General features: G+C 40.5%; 1 protein-coding gene across 1 annotated transcript in view; it reads left to right on the top strand.

Annotated features, from left to right (window-relative positions):
- The window catches only part of STMN2 (stathmin 2), a 39,924-nt gene that overhangs the window by 15,799 nt on the left and 8,862 nt on the right, over window positions 1-15,263 (top strand). The window contains exons 2-3 of the mRNA XM_054295790.1: window positions 9,573-9,668; window positions 10,301-10,473. Of these exons, the coding sequence (XP_054151765.1) occupies window positions 9,573-9,668; window positions 10,301-10,473 (269 nt within the window). The remainder of the gene's footprint in view (window positions 1-9,572; window positions 9,669-10,300; window positions 10,474-15,263) is intronic.

Genomic DNA, 15,263 nt, shown 5'->3' with positions numbered 1-15,263 from the left:
CACATCCTTCCCTGGTGCTTCAGCCACCAGCACGGCCCCGGAACCAAGGCAAGCACCACAGGGAGCAGCTGGGCTCGGGGAACTCCTGGGCACTGCATGTCCACTTCCGAGGGAGGGATCAGCAATCTGGGATTGTCCTATGGCAGGGAGGTCCTGAAGCAAAGTCCACTATGCTGATGTTACAGAAGGCAAGTACAGTTGGTAGCTCCTGTCCCAGGAATGCTGAGCCAAAATAACCTGCATGCAACAAGGCTGGGGTGATTCTGTTGAGAAGAGTCTTTGAAAATCCTTCTGCTTCCCTGGCCTCCAGACAAGTACATCAGGACTCCTGAAAACACTGCTTTTTAGCCTGCATATAGATGGACATCATGGTTTAGTGGTGCCTACCAGGAGGGATCTTCAGAGCCATGCTAATGGAAATTTTGGAGTGAAAAATCTGGCTTTTTAAGCCATTTTATATGTAACCTGTCTCAGAAGTGTAAAGGAGATTAATGTCCATGTCCTGGTGAAAGGGTATGTCACAACCCTTCGGGCATACAATGCAAAGGAAATGCATTACACACCATGAGCACTAAATCATGGCAGGCAAATCCACCCATTCAAAAACTCCAGAGCTCAAGGTTTTGTTTCTTATTATTTGATTATTCATATAACACTCTAAGTGAGAGATCAGGAGAGAGGGATTTTTCTTGAGAACAGGAAAATTAGTGATAGAATCAAACCCAGAACAATACATGGAGAATCCTTACTACTACTTCAGCAGGAGTCCTCAGCTAAAAGTAAAACAGATTTTTCTGTAAGCCATGACAGAGCCAAGCTTGCTACAATTCCAGTCAAAAGAAGCTGTTTGCCCTAGGTGCAGATATGTAACAAAACCAACAACAGTTCTTGAGGAGGTAATGTGAGCCAAATAAGGAAGGTTATTTCCTCCTGGTCTTGCTGCTTTCCTCCTGGTTGCTGAAAGCCTGTTCACTTTTTCCATCCAGTCCACATTCAGGAATATTACTTTGGTTCAAATCATCCCATTGCTGAATTTCCACAGACTTTTTTGCTTCCAATGAATACAGGAGACAGTGGGTAGCAGAATGGTTCCTGGCTGGGGCTGCCTTAGTAGTTTTCAAATTTTGATGTTTGCATGACTTTCACACTTAAGTGATAATCAGAAATTATCTGTGTCTCTGGAGGTCTCTTATGAAGGTAGGTGTAAGGTCAGTATCTTAAACATCAGTATCCTGCCAAATCATCTGAATAGCAGGGTTTGAACTTCTGACTGCACAAAAATTAAACAGTCATGTTCAGTTAACCAGCAGGAAATAAAGCTGTCTTAGGACTACTGTAGCCTTTAAGTTCATTCTTCACTCTTCATCTACCTCATTGTTTTCAAAGTCTGTTTTAGTAACTTACATCCTTTCCTACACAGAAAGCTCGTGGGAAGAAAACTGGGGGAAGACAGATGGGTGTCACAGACATATTTTATGAAAAATCCTTTCATTAGGATCTTCTTTTCTGAGAAGCTGGGAAGTTTCAGCTTTTCCATGTTTTGCTGCTTTGGAATGTGATTTGTAGGGTTGTTTACCCAGCATGTGAAATTGTTTCTACTTGATGACCAATCATGGTCCGGCTGTCTCGGACTCTCTGGTCAGTCAAAGATTTTATTATCATTCCTTTCTATTCCTTTCAAGCCTTCTGATGAAATCCTTTTCTTCTATTCTTTTAATATATAATTTTCTTTTCATATAATATATATCATAAAATAATAAATCAGTCTTCTAAAACATTGAGTCAAGGTTGTCATCTTTTTCCTCATGCTGGGACCCCTGCGAACACCACCACAGATGGGATGTAGAGGTACAGAGAGAAATATGGTGAAGGATGCCTTGTAAAGGCAAAGCAGACCTTAAAGAAGGATGTATTTTCCCCTTGTAAAAAAAAAAAATATCTCTGGAATTTTTTGTTTTCACCTTGGTTGAAGTTCTCTTAAGTTCAAACACATTTCAAGAGGGCCACAGTCCTCTGTATTAGTACTGGCTCCTTGGCCTTCCCCTCAGGCCCAGAGGATTTCTGGAACTGAGCTGCCAAGGGCTTCTTCATGCCAAGGTGATTCATGGCTCTGCAAAGGGTGGCTCAGAAGAGAGTGCAGCATCTGCTCTGCCACTGCCATGGACCAGTTTCTGCAGTTGAAGAAGGAGGAGCTAGCCCGTGGCTGTCTCGTCCTGTCTGCCCATGTTTCCTCCAGCAGGCAGTGTGGTGGGGCTGTGGGGTCCCAAATGCGCTGACAGGCACTGAACAGGCACATGTCTGCTGTGCTCCTTCCACATGAGGAGGAAATGTGTGTGCCTCCATTTCAGTGACTGGAAAGCACAATGTGACTACAACAGAGTCTGCATCAGTGTTTGTTTGGAGTAATCATGACAAAGTTGTTGTTTTTTTCAAATTCAAAAAACCACTTACATCCAAATCTCATTTTGAAAATGGGTTTACATTAGCTCAACAAAGAAGTCCCATTAACTCATGTCACAGATGACTGTAATAGTCAGGGTTTAGTAAATGGGCTTTCTTATAGTTTCAGCAGTGAAAATTACATACATTGAAATAATACAAAACAGTAACTTTACATCTTAAGATGCTGACATCATAAAGTGAGCAAAGACATTTGACTCTCACCATGCACAGTAAGTAAAAACCAAAGACATGGTACTTGAAGTACTCCAAAAGGTCATAGTCATGATCAATGATAGATTAGGTTGTAAAATTTGGAGCAGTTTTTAATGAGACCTGTGCCACTCTCCAATCTGCATGTTTGCATGCATTTGTATCCCTGCACTAGAATTCAAGAAAACCATTACTGGACAGTCTTTCCATAAGCAAACAGCCTCTTGTGTATTCCACAGGATGGGTTTTCCAGCCAGATGCTGTGCTGTAACCCAAATTAGGCTGTGGAAATGCTATGCCAGGCCTTGCACTAGGGGACAGGGTTCATTGGTACAATCTGACACAGTCTTAATAAGAAGCTGAAGGTCAGATTTGTTGCTTGCATTTGGTTTTTTGTGTATTTTGAAGAACTGATGCTACAGTGATCCCTGATTTCACAGCCACTGTGTTCTTTTATGGATGACACTAACGCTCGATTCCCTCCCAAACCATTTTAAAGACTTTTGTTAAGAGAGTGAAATGGATGATCTTTCTGCCTAAACCCAGGAACATTAATGAGGGTTACAAAAATTAATGCTTAAAACTATTTTTTCAAACTCCCAGTTGCCACAAAGGCAGATTAGAGCTGTCCCAAGCTCTTCCTTTCTCATTTTCCAGGCATATTTTAGGAAATTCTAGAGTCACAGTTGACAGAGGAAACTCACTGGTTAGCTCTTTTTTTCCTGGATTTCTGTTTCTTGTTACTTTTTCATAGTCCCTGCTTATTCTATTGCCTAGATACAGAAATATCAAAAAAATCAGGGACAGGGGACAAAACCAAAACTCTATTCTCATCTCCAGCTTAACCTGCATTGCAGTATATAAAGACTGCAGTTTTAAAGACTTGGTCCCCAAAGAATGGCCTCAGGTGAGTGGGAGTCCTGTGCCACCATTCTCTACAGTGAAGTAGGTGAGCACTGTAGGGATTAAAGAGTCCCTAAGCTGTGAAGCAGCTTTATTTTTGTTGGGGAAACTGGAAAAGTACACATAAAGATAAGATTGTGAGATGGACTCAAACTGATACTCTGGTGGGCAGTGTTTTGCATTCAGAGAGTAACAAAATGAGCCCTACCTATGTGAACAACCAAAATGAGATGTCACTCATGGCTGAGAATAAGAAGTGGATATGATATATTTACTGCAGGGGCTTTTGCTTTCATTCTCTCCATCACTGGTGACTCCATAAGCCTATAAACATCCTTAGGCTTCCTGACACTGAAGATGGATTTGCTGGTCTTAAGACAACCTAATTTGTTTGACTTCAGACATCTGAATGGGACCATCATTCTCTGGTAGTGCTAATCTCTCCCTTGACTGAAAAATAAGCTTTCATGATTTCTGCAAAGTAGCTCTCTTAAATAATGGCCAGCATTAATTAAAGTGAATGCCAGGCTAATAGATCTCAGACATGCTAAAAACTAAATGATACCTAGAAACTGTACTAGTCGTGCCCCATCTTGAATTTTAATTCTCCCAGTCCCATGTACTTGTCCAAGTACAAGCCACCACTTTAGCAGCACTCAGCATGTAACTTTCTTCAAATACGCCCCCAGCTATGGGAAACAACACAGCTGGGATTGTATAATGTCCCCTTGTTTGGCAGAAAAGGATGCAGCACATTACTAAAATGGATTAGTAAAAATAAAATTGTAAATTACTGGTCAACAGATTGTGGCTGTTGGTGTTCACAAAATTATATGATTGAAGCATTGCCTTGACAAACCAAAAGCTCTAGCACCCCAGAGGGAGCATTACCAAAATGACACCTGTAACAAACCGCATCGTCAATAACATCCATCAGAAATCCATATAAAGGATGGGTGTGATAGGTCTTCTCTATCTGCATGTCATGCTTAATCTCAATTCTTAATGCTTCAGTGTCTGCCAGAGGAGGAAACTAAGCAGAATTTCAGTTCAGTCTCAGAAGGGCAACTATCACACAGGCTCCTGCCGAGGGAGCACAGGGCTGAGCTGTGTTATGGGTTCCACACTCTGGCCATGGGCAATGTGCCAGTTTCCTTTTCCTTCCAGGTGTACAGAACTTCAAGAACTAGTTGGCAAGTGGTATTTGAAATGTCAAAATACAGTAACATTACAAATTCATGTACGTGACATATACATATAATGTATGTGATTAATATTTATATATATTAATGTGTGTATAAAATACATTTCTTATTTGTGGACCAGATTCAGTAAGGCAAAAATAATCAACACATTTTCCTATATCAGATGTTAATAATAAGCAACATTAACACTTTTCTCCCTTCATGTGTTAAAAATAGCCTTGCTTATGAATAATGGTCTCTGCTGTGACACAGCAATCTGTCTGAGCTGTGTTTGCCAAGGAACAAAATGGACCCAAATTGCCCATGGCCTGCCAGTCAGGACAGATTTTCATTTTACAGTGTAAACTGTAAAAGATTCCTTATAGCTATTGGATAGCAGATGAGGACAGACAGTAAGGGTTTAGCAGTGTTTTCCTTAACCTTCCCATTTCTCCCAGCAGTAAATGTAAATGGGTGGTTGCTGGCTTCTAATGGCAGCCATAGCACTCCACCTTAGCAGCTTCATTCATTGGGCAGGTGAGCTGCAGGACTGGCAACGGGTGCAGCCCTTTTCTGTCATTAGCAGAAGAATGCAGGATGTATCTGAATAAACATATTATTTGAGATCCGTAGAGCATTTTCAAAGAGGATCATCAAAACACCCCAGCTGACCATGCTTTGGTTCACACATCAGAGCAATCTTGGAGCACAAACAAGTTTAGTTGATAGGTATTGAAACTGGGAGGTGTGTATTAGCAGTATATCCACTGTGCGCCAGGCTCTAATGGTTGCTCAGAGCATGGGACCAGACTAGCCTCAAGAAAAGATCTCCAAAATTATACAACATGGGCATGAAATCCTTAGAATGGTTTCCTGCTGTCCTTCCCTTCTTGCTCATCAGTTTTAGGACTGGAACCCTTAAAAGGCCCCTGAAGGTCTTAGACAGACGAGCAAGTAGAGCCCAAAAAGGAAGAGGATGGATGTTCACCCAACAGAGGGAGTTGTTTCACAGTTTCTAAATACAGCTGTTAAAAATAATTCCACAAGTTTGAGAAAAAGGGTGAGGTTGGCTTGAAACAATAATATTAAGATACATTTGGGACTTTTTCAGAAAAAAAATAAAATCATGCATTTTTGATTTTCAAAGCCATCTGAGTTTAATCTCTTCTGAAGCTGTCAAACATTTAGGGGCATTTGATAATATTTCTAAGGTTTTCTCTGCAACTCTGAATATGAGGAGCTTATTCTTAAAAAGTAGATGAGGTTCTAGAATAATCACACAGTTTCAGAATTCAAGACCTATGAAACCTAGTATATTCACAGCAAAACTACAAGAAATGCTAATACTTTTGGTTTTAGCAAAAATCAGTGTTCTTAACGCATATAAACATTTAGATCTTGCTGCATATAACTAAAAAGATTCTGTTGCCGTCTTTTGTCAACATTGTTCTTGCCTAGCAATTTCCCTATCAAAGCTTTTGCAGTATTATGATTGCCATCATTTACTCTCCTTCATTTAACTTGCACAGTTAATGGAATGATATGTAGCCTACATGACTGCACAAGGAGGGATATAATCAGAAAGCCATTGGAAACACATTTGGAAAATAAACTTCATTGCAATGACTGCTGGTCTTCAAGGGTTTTGAAGAGCTCCACTATGAGGCACGTAATTTTACTGCCTCTTTCAGGTTGCACAAGAGGTCCTGTGCAGATTGCACAAATGCTCTGCCCTAGGTTGTGTGGTCTGTGTGTGCTGCTTTCTTAACAGAAAACCTTCTTGAGATAACAGGCTTCCATTGCTAAAACACTAACCCTTGGGATTTGGGAAAGTACAGTTATCTCCCTGTCTAACCTGTGTGACATGGGTTTTTAATCTGACCATTTTAATTCAGCCATTTTTATCTGACCACCAACTGGGCTAACATTACTGCTTTCAGATTTTTTAACATGGATTAAGGAAGCGTTTAAGGAAAGGAGAGCTGAACAAAGCAGGGCCCCTGCTATTCAGAGCTGAGCCTGATCAAGGGGGACAGGTCATCACAATGTTGATGCTGGACACCAGAGGAGGTGTGTGCCACTTCAGGTCCTTTGGCACCCTCAGCCCTTAAGTCTACAACAGGAAAACCAGTGTTTGCCACCATGGAAGGTTGTTTGGTCCCCAGGGCTGCAGAAGCCTCCAGAACCTCTGTGAGTATTCAAGCCAAGCTCCAGCTACAGTTAAAGGAGTCTCTAGGGCAAGTGCAGACTAAATCAATACCACAAAGAAGCAAAAAGTAATTCTTGTGAACGATGAAAAGTCATCTTAATTCTGCCAGTGGCCAGAATGAACTAAGTCAATGATTTTGCCAGCATGTTTTCAGTGGCGCCATTGTACTGAAGGAAAGAGAGCTGGGAATGTTCTTATCTTTCTCCTGCTGTGTTTTGCAGATGGCAAGCTGGGAAAAAAAACCACCTTTCTCTAATCATTTAAAATGCTGTTAGGAAGCAAAACATATTCAATGTCATGCAAAGATAAAAAATATTAACAAAGGCCTCGAAAGGCAAGATTCCTAGGATGCTGCTTTCCATGCCTTTTTCTACAAAGATATTTCAAGGTATACATTTTAGCAGTGATTCAGCAGATCTTGTACAAGATTCTGCCTGTATCATCAATAGCCATGTCTTTAACATGCAGCCCAGTGTCCATTTTCTCTGTGTTTAGCAATCTGCCAGGGTTTGATCTGCAGCCACTCCACAACCTTGTTGCTGAGAAGAATGCAATTCCATGGTATGGGCAGCTGGCTAGGCAAGCCCTCCTTAGGGAAACGTCTGGAAAACCACACCTGTGTGCTTGTTGGGTGGAAGTCTAAGTGAAGAATTTATTATGTTTATCATTATTCATAATTCAGCATGCATCAGATGGACATGGTTATAGTAAAATTAGGGAGTTCTCGATGTCTGGGAAATGATTGGTATCTGCTCTACGGCTTTGGAATGCTGAACATTTCCTTTATTGAAACTGTATTATATTACATTACACTATATTAAAGAGACATACTATACTACATCATACTTTCTAACTTCTAACTACTGAACTGAAAACCTCGTGACTCTCTATTCGAGAGTCCCGACTCACACACGTGGATCTAATTGGTCACCTCAGGTAAACAATCTCCAGAATGCATTCCACTTGCACACAAACACAGGAGCAGTAAATGAGATAAGAATTGTTTTGATCATTCTTTTCTCTGCTTCTCTCTGTTCAGAGGGCATGTGAATGCCACACATGATTTTTCTCTTCAGAAGATTTTTGAGTAATTCCTTGCTACTTAGTACTTAGTTGGTACTTAGTTTTCAAACTAAAATCATGTCAAGACCAAGCTTCCATGACAGCCTAAGTTCACTGAAAGCAAAGTCTTCAGTACATTCTTAACCTCAAATCCTGTCCTTTACCAATGGTTTCTGAAAAGCTCTATCTCCTTTAGGTGATTTATTCAAGGAACATGATTGCACAAGAGGCCCTTGTGCAAAGCTTAATTAAATTATCTAATCCTTTACTGGCAGCTAGAAATTTTTTTCTTGAACCATGGATTATTCAAATACCATCATAGTGAGCAGCACCCAAAGGCTCTCAAACCCTCATCATCAATCTCAGGTTTCTTTCTGAGTAGAAAAAGCAAAATCAAAAACCACAAGAGCATCCATGAGAAAGGCTGATTGAGAATTTCATTTGTATCCACAATTTGAAGATCCAAGGACCATCAGATTTTCCTTTAGCAACAACAAGGGATAATTTGGTCTAATCTGTTAAATACAATACTTTGAGCCACATGTATTTTAAGCCACATTTTCACATGCTGGCAGCAAATGAGTGTCTGCCTCTGTAGATGTGACTTTGATTATAGCAGGGGTTTGTGTGATTCATCATCAAAAGATGAATTTTGAAGCACCCTGCCTTCACATGCATGTGTTGTGGAGTGTGGGCAGTGGGCAGGGTGCTGCCCCAGGACCCAGAAGAGCCAGCTCCAATCTGGGCTCTGCCATTGGCTTGCCAAGCGACAAAGTATGAGACTGTTTTCTTACTTACAGGCAATTAGGAATGGTGAGCACAGTGCTCACTGCATAATGATTATATATTGGTATGACCATTTTCAGACCAGTGCCTCCTCAGTTCATGACTGGGGCCTACAGGCATTATAAAGTCAGCAAAGATAGCACCATAAAGGTAAATTACAAAGGTATTAATGGCATCAGCTAATATAGACTAGACCTGAGTATGAAAGCCACATATTTTGGCCAGTAAGTGGAGAATGAAAAGCTTTGTTTCAGGTATTAAGCATATTAAGGACATTATGCAAATGATTTGATAAATGTATCCTCATTTCTGCTTTTATTTTTAATTTTCTGGATGACATTTTAATTTGTGAAATAATGTCCTTAGCCTATGGCCAGCTTTTCATGGCTGTTCTCAATTGCATTTGGATACGTCAAAGGAACTGTAAGAGCTTCATGTCTCTCCACCTGCCAGGGGAGAGTGGAGTCATGGCACTCTTCCAATGCTAAATGCATTTCCTGGTAGCCAAAATCACTTTCCATAAATCAGAGAGGACTGCCTGCATTATGCCCAAGGCTGAGGTCATGTAGGGGACCAGAAGCCAGTTCTGAGCATCTCATTTGTGATTTGATTAAGGTGCAATGTTGAGAAGAAATAGTTGAAAGTAAGCATTCTAGAGAAATCTGCCAGGTGGGTGATGGAGTAGGCTTTCTGGTCTCCAGCCACTCATCTCAGCTCAAGATTCTCAGAGGAGGAGCTGGGAAAGTGAAGCATGCTAACGAGATCTCTCCTTTCAGCTTACAAGGAAAAGATGAAGGAGCTGTCCATGCTCTCGCTGATCTGCTCCTGTTTTTACCCGGAACCTCGCAACATGAACATCTACAAATATGATGGTGAGTGATGTTTACTGGTAGTCATCCTGCAGGTCAGAAAATGTGCTAGTGCTGGGAAATGACTCAGTTGTCCTCCTAGTCCATGGTATTAGTTGGTGAATATTTTGCTGATTTAATAATTTAATTGCTGGTTTGGGCAATTAATTTCTGTGTAGTGTGCAGTAGCGACAATGGTGGATATTGTTCCTAATAGGAGCTAACTAAACTTTTAACAATGACCCTCTCATACTGAGCTGTTCTTTCCCTACTCCCCATTTGAGAATTACAGTTCTTCATGGCTGGCATAATTCCCAAGAAAATGAAGAAAAAATGAAAGGATGCGTAAAAAATTAACCAGCTTGGGCATTGCTTGCAGGGGGCATGAAATGGCACAGAACCCTAATATGCATCCAAAATTGCTGTAAATTTTTATCTTTATGAGATTAAGGTATAATTAAGCAATTACAAATAAAATGGAATGTACTCCCAAGAATAGTTTTCAGCCCATAATCTGCCATTGCATTTAAAATGCCCAAGGCAAAGATGCTAAATCATTTGTCTGTGCTTCTGATCCTACTCTGATATCAGTGCTGTTTCTCTCCTGAATACTGCTGGTGTATTAAGGACTTATAATTTCCTACCTTATTGTGCAGACATGGAAGTGAAACAAATCAACAAACGTGCCTCAGGCCAGGCCTTTGAACTGATCCTAAAGCCGCCGTCTCCAGTCTCAGAAGCACCACGAACTTTAGCTTCTCCAAAGAAGAAAGAACTCTCTCTTGAGGAGATCCAGAAAAAGCTGGAGGCTGCAGAGGAGAGGAGAAAGGTACCTTTCCTTAAAAAATTATGCTAGTAATTAGACATGATTTAGTGTACAGAATAGCAGTTGAGTTTCCTGTCTCTTTGTGTGTTTTCCATTGCCATCACTGAGTCATGGTAGCCTGCATGGACAAAAATCATCAATATGTTTATAGAAATGAATTAGTTCATTGTCCTTCAGCAGCTTTCAAGCAAGCCTCACTGGTCTCAGTGCTGGGGAAGCATGCATCACAAAATAGATCTAGCTTCAGACAGGGGCCAAGTGGGCTCAAATGCACTTGCTTACAATGCGAGCATAACTAATGCTTCATTCAGGGCATCTGTAATAGTTGCTCAAAGCCAGTGCAATTATTTTGTCTGAGTTTAAGAGGCAGATCTGCAGTTCAAGCAGATGCTCTTGGTGCTACCAGATCTTGACTCCTCATAGCATCCATGGAAATTATTCACAGGCTCTGCATAAGGCAGCTAAAATGTCTTATTTATGCAATATAGAGGAACACCCTGAGTAGAGTGAGTTTGGGATCATTCCCACACACTTGAATGAAGACACTAGCATGGCACAGATGCTAAGAGACATTTCTAGCAGTTTCAGTAGTGATGGAAATTGGCTTTCTAGGGGTTTGTGCAGACTACGTCTTCCCCTCTTTATGATCCTACCCACAATGGTAAAACTCTGTTTCATAATCACTAAGTTTGTCACATGGCATTTGGAAGAGTTGTTACACCTTTCTCACAAAAGTTGGCACAAAGGCAGCTGGAAATACCCATTAACTGCTTATTTGCCTTTCAGCGTGACTGATGTGTTGAAGAGGTCTTCCTTTTCTCTAAGTTAGAGCTAAATCAGGCTGCTTTTTCTTTTTACTTTTTACAAAGAGAAAAAGACAAACTCCAGATTAGATAAAACAGAAGATGACAATGAGACACTTACCATAACCAGCCTGAATTGCCAGGCTGGAAATCATCAGTGTTCTATATACACACAGCATTTGTGCTGTGTTGCGCCATTTCAGAAAAGTCATGACTGGCTGCAATGACCACAGAAAAATTAAAATTGGTAATATATTGTCCTGGTTAATTCATGTTTCTTTTTGCTGATAAACAAAAGGAGAGAAGCAGAAGCTTTAGGATCTTGGGGCTTTCTGTGTCCTTCACCCAGGAGATCGATGTTATTTTGTGGCAAATCAGCTTGCACAATTAAATAGGCATTAGAAACCCCTCCTACCTGCCCATGAAGTCCCTCATAGAGGGTTTCTGAAAATGAAACAAGCTTATATGTCTCTTAAGCCATTTATTTCTCTTTTAAACAATGTAATTTCTTGCTAAAACTGCTGTTAACACAGCTTTTCCTGATGTCATCAAAAACATAACAGAAGTTCAGGTACAGCATCTGTGCCACAGATAGCCAGGAAAAGCAATTCCATTCTCTTTCATTTCTGTCAGACAAGATCAGGGTCACTGCCAAGAACCTCAAGGGAATGATTACTCTGGGGTGTGGTTTGTTATGTGTCTGATGAAGTCAGTAGATTTGGATTACTGACAGGGCTTTAAAACCTGGCACGTTGTTTGGATTTAAAGTGAAACCTGACTATTCTGGACCTCACTAATTTGAACAATTCATCTAGATGATAACTGCAGTGTTGCTACTTTTGTCATTTTTGCTGGCTTGCTAACAATGACCCTGTGGTTCCAGCACACAGTCATTAGCACTATCACTTCTTTCAAACAAATATTTCTGCCAGAGTATTCATTTCAGTAAGAGGACATGACTGTATATCCAAGGAATTTCCATTTGCACTAGCACCTGCAGAGAGGGGTGAGCTCTCACTCATCCAAGTTATGATATTTCCCAAAAACTCAGTCTGTGAAGTTTCTGTGTGCTGAGTACAAATGCTCAAGTAAAGATACAGACACAGAATGAAATGACAGCAATAAAAGGCCTGATATTATGCATATACTTGGTGGAAATTACAAATTGAATGTTTGAGAGATTTCGTTCCATTGATTTCATTATTGCTCATTTCCTCCTAAAGAAAAACTCATCATGCAATAGATTGGTAATCAGTGATAGCAATAGAGACACCTGCCATTTCTTCCCCTTGATACTGTATTCATTTTGAATGAACATATAACTGAGTTATTTTAATAGACAAGATCCTCCACATTAGCATTGCAGCAGAAGTTGCTGGGAAAGGAACAAAGAACAGAGCAAAATGTTTCTTTACATAACTGTTAAAATCTCTGGTGTTCTCACATCTTAACTATTGACTTCATTTTTGCCCCCAAAAAAGCATAGTGCAGAGAAGGATAAAAAAGCAATTAGAGGAACAGAAAATCTTCCATAAGAAGATAAATTAAACAGTCCACTTTTCAGCTTGGAAAGAGACAACAGATGAAAGATAAAATATAAGTCTACAAAGTCATGAATGGTAATGAGAAGATGAATAGGAGCAATTATATTCTATTTCACTCAATCCAAAGGGGACAAAAAATTCAAAGAAATCATCAGACAGAAATTTCAAAAAGGAATCATGTTTTCATGTATTGTTTAGTTTAGATATATTTGTTATCACAGATTGTTTAGAGGTTATTAAAATGTTATTTAGTTCAAAAATATAATAGCAAAATTGATAGAGAACTACCTTGTAGGAAATTACTATGTGAATGGAACTTGTGACTCAGGAAGTATGGAACCTGCTGACTGATGAAAGCTAGAGATATTTGCCCAACTTCATCTAGAGTTTTCCTCAGCATCTTCTTCCACTTTCTGCTGCTAGACAAACCAGGCTTTTTCCAAAAGCCAGCATGGCTGTTGTTATCATACTTTTCAATCTATGTACAAAGCTGTCAGGCATGTCCTTCCAGCACAATTTTATCTCAAATCAAGCTTAACTAATGGATGAGAATTGCCTTTTTGGAAAACAAGTTGCTAACGAATTTTACGCTGCTTAGGAATTAGGTTCTGCTCTATTAATTAGGCAGTGTTCATTAATAAATGTTCAAACTCATGAGACCATCTAGAGCAATACATGCACTTCAGCAGTCTCCTGCTTAGGCTTTTTCCAGTTTGTCATTCTTGTTTCTTTCCTAGTAAGCTTTCACAGGGCTCCTTTCCTTGTCTCCCATTTTCTCTACCTCACCTGACAGCCATGACCTCATACTCTCAGAGAGTTTCACCTGAGGCATTTTGTATTTTTTGCGTTACACAGCAAAGCCAATTTGGGCTAGTTACAGATTAGTCCTTTCCATTTATAGAATCCTCTTTACAGCATGTCATTATATCCTTTTTTTTTTTTTTGGCATATGTGTGCTATATTTTCCTACCTTGGTGGATAATCAGACAGATCTTTTCATCCTTCTCAGTTAAGAAATTAGAGCACTGTGACATTGTATGCAGCAGAAGTTTTCCTTACAGATATTTAACATTTATCAATTTTTACCCATTGACCTTGAATGTTCAGCTCTTATTATTAGTGGTATGCAGACTTCAAGGGGCATATATCAAATTATTTGTTTTTATTGTCTATGTTCAATTTACTTAGTAGCATAAAAAACAAACACTAAAGGGATGTGCATTTCTTCTAGACTATGGATTATAGACGAGAAATTGTATGTAATTAAATCCTTTTAATGGCTTTGTATTGGGATGAAACTGAATCAAGCTTATCCCTAGAGCTTAGTGTGACAAAGAATGCAGGAAAACAGTAATTTTTTTTTTTTTTATTTCATGCTGTTGGATACAGACTTCCAGCTTCCTGGGTTTTTAATGCTGTTGCAATGAAATGCCACAAGACAAGCCTGCTGTCCAGCCTGGGCTTGGCTCACTATGCTCCCCACAGCTGCAGCCAGCCCAGGGCATCTCTGCCAGCTTCAGGACCACACTCAGTGCTGGGCTTCAGCACCTAACTCACTGCCCCTTTGAGCCAGCAGCCTGCCCAGAGGGGGCTCTTGGCACTCTTTACCCATCTCTGCTTTTCCATCCATGTTTAGTGTTCTGTACAGGAGGCTGCTGGGGGAAGGCAGGGAAGGCAGCAGAGCTGGGGACAAATGTTCCTCCCTGGACATCGCCTGGCACCTACAGAACTGCTGCTCCAGGTGACAGGCAGAGAAGGGATGTGCTCCTTCCTTGTCAAAAGTCAAGATTTCTCCTTCCATCTCATTTCTGTTACCCTTTCCCACCAAATTTTAAGGTGAGAAGAATGGGAATGAAGATAGGCAATGCCCAAGACATATGTCTCCTGTCTTGCTCACCTATTGATCTTCCTTTCTATTGCTGCTGGCCCTCAGCTGCGCTTCTGTGGAGAAGTAACACAGCATGAAGCATTTTTCCATGTAAACGTCCCATAGGTGTAATGAGCACCAGAAACAGATGTTTCTGTCACATTTTGATTTACACTATAGTGTGCCAATACACAGTGGTTCACTCCTAAGTAACCAAAGATAGCAAAAATTCCAAGAAACTTCACAGTTCCTCACCCAAAACCACACGTTAGCCTACAGAATATGTGCCTGTAGGAAGATGTTTGCTACCAACAAGGAGAGGATTTGGTGTCAGGCACCAGGGTCTGTCTTGGAGCACGTGGAGCCATGAGCATACATCCCAAAGCTGGCAAACATTCTCTCCCCACTCTGCCATGGGCTTCTCTGCCACTAATTAACAACCATCAGACAATTTGACATTGATCCTCATTAACTTTATAATGCCAGGACTCCAACTGCAGCAGACCATGAGGGCAGAGGCTCAGGTGGTACTTCTTGCATACCCCCAACGTGCCTTGTTCAGCCCCGCAGGTCAAACCA

Source organism: Melozone crissalis, unplaced genomic scaffold (assembly GCF_028551555.1).
Source record: "Melozone crissalis strain CALT ecotype California unplaced genomic scaffold, PUWL_Pcris_2 ptg000002l_1, whole genome shotgun sequence".
NCBI classification, from domain to species: Eukaryota; Metazoa; Chordata; class Aves; order Passeriformes; family Passerellidae; genus Melozone; species Melozone crissalis.
The sequence above is the reverse complement of the archived record's forward strand: the minus strand, read 5'-3'. Positions and strand labels throughout refer to the sequence as shown.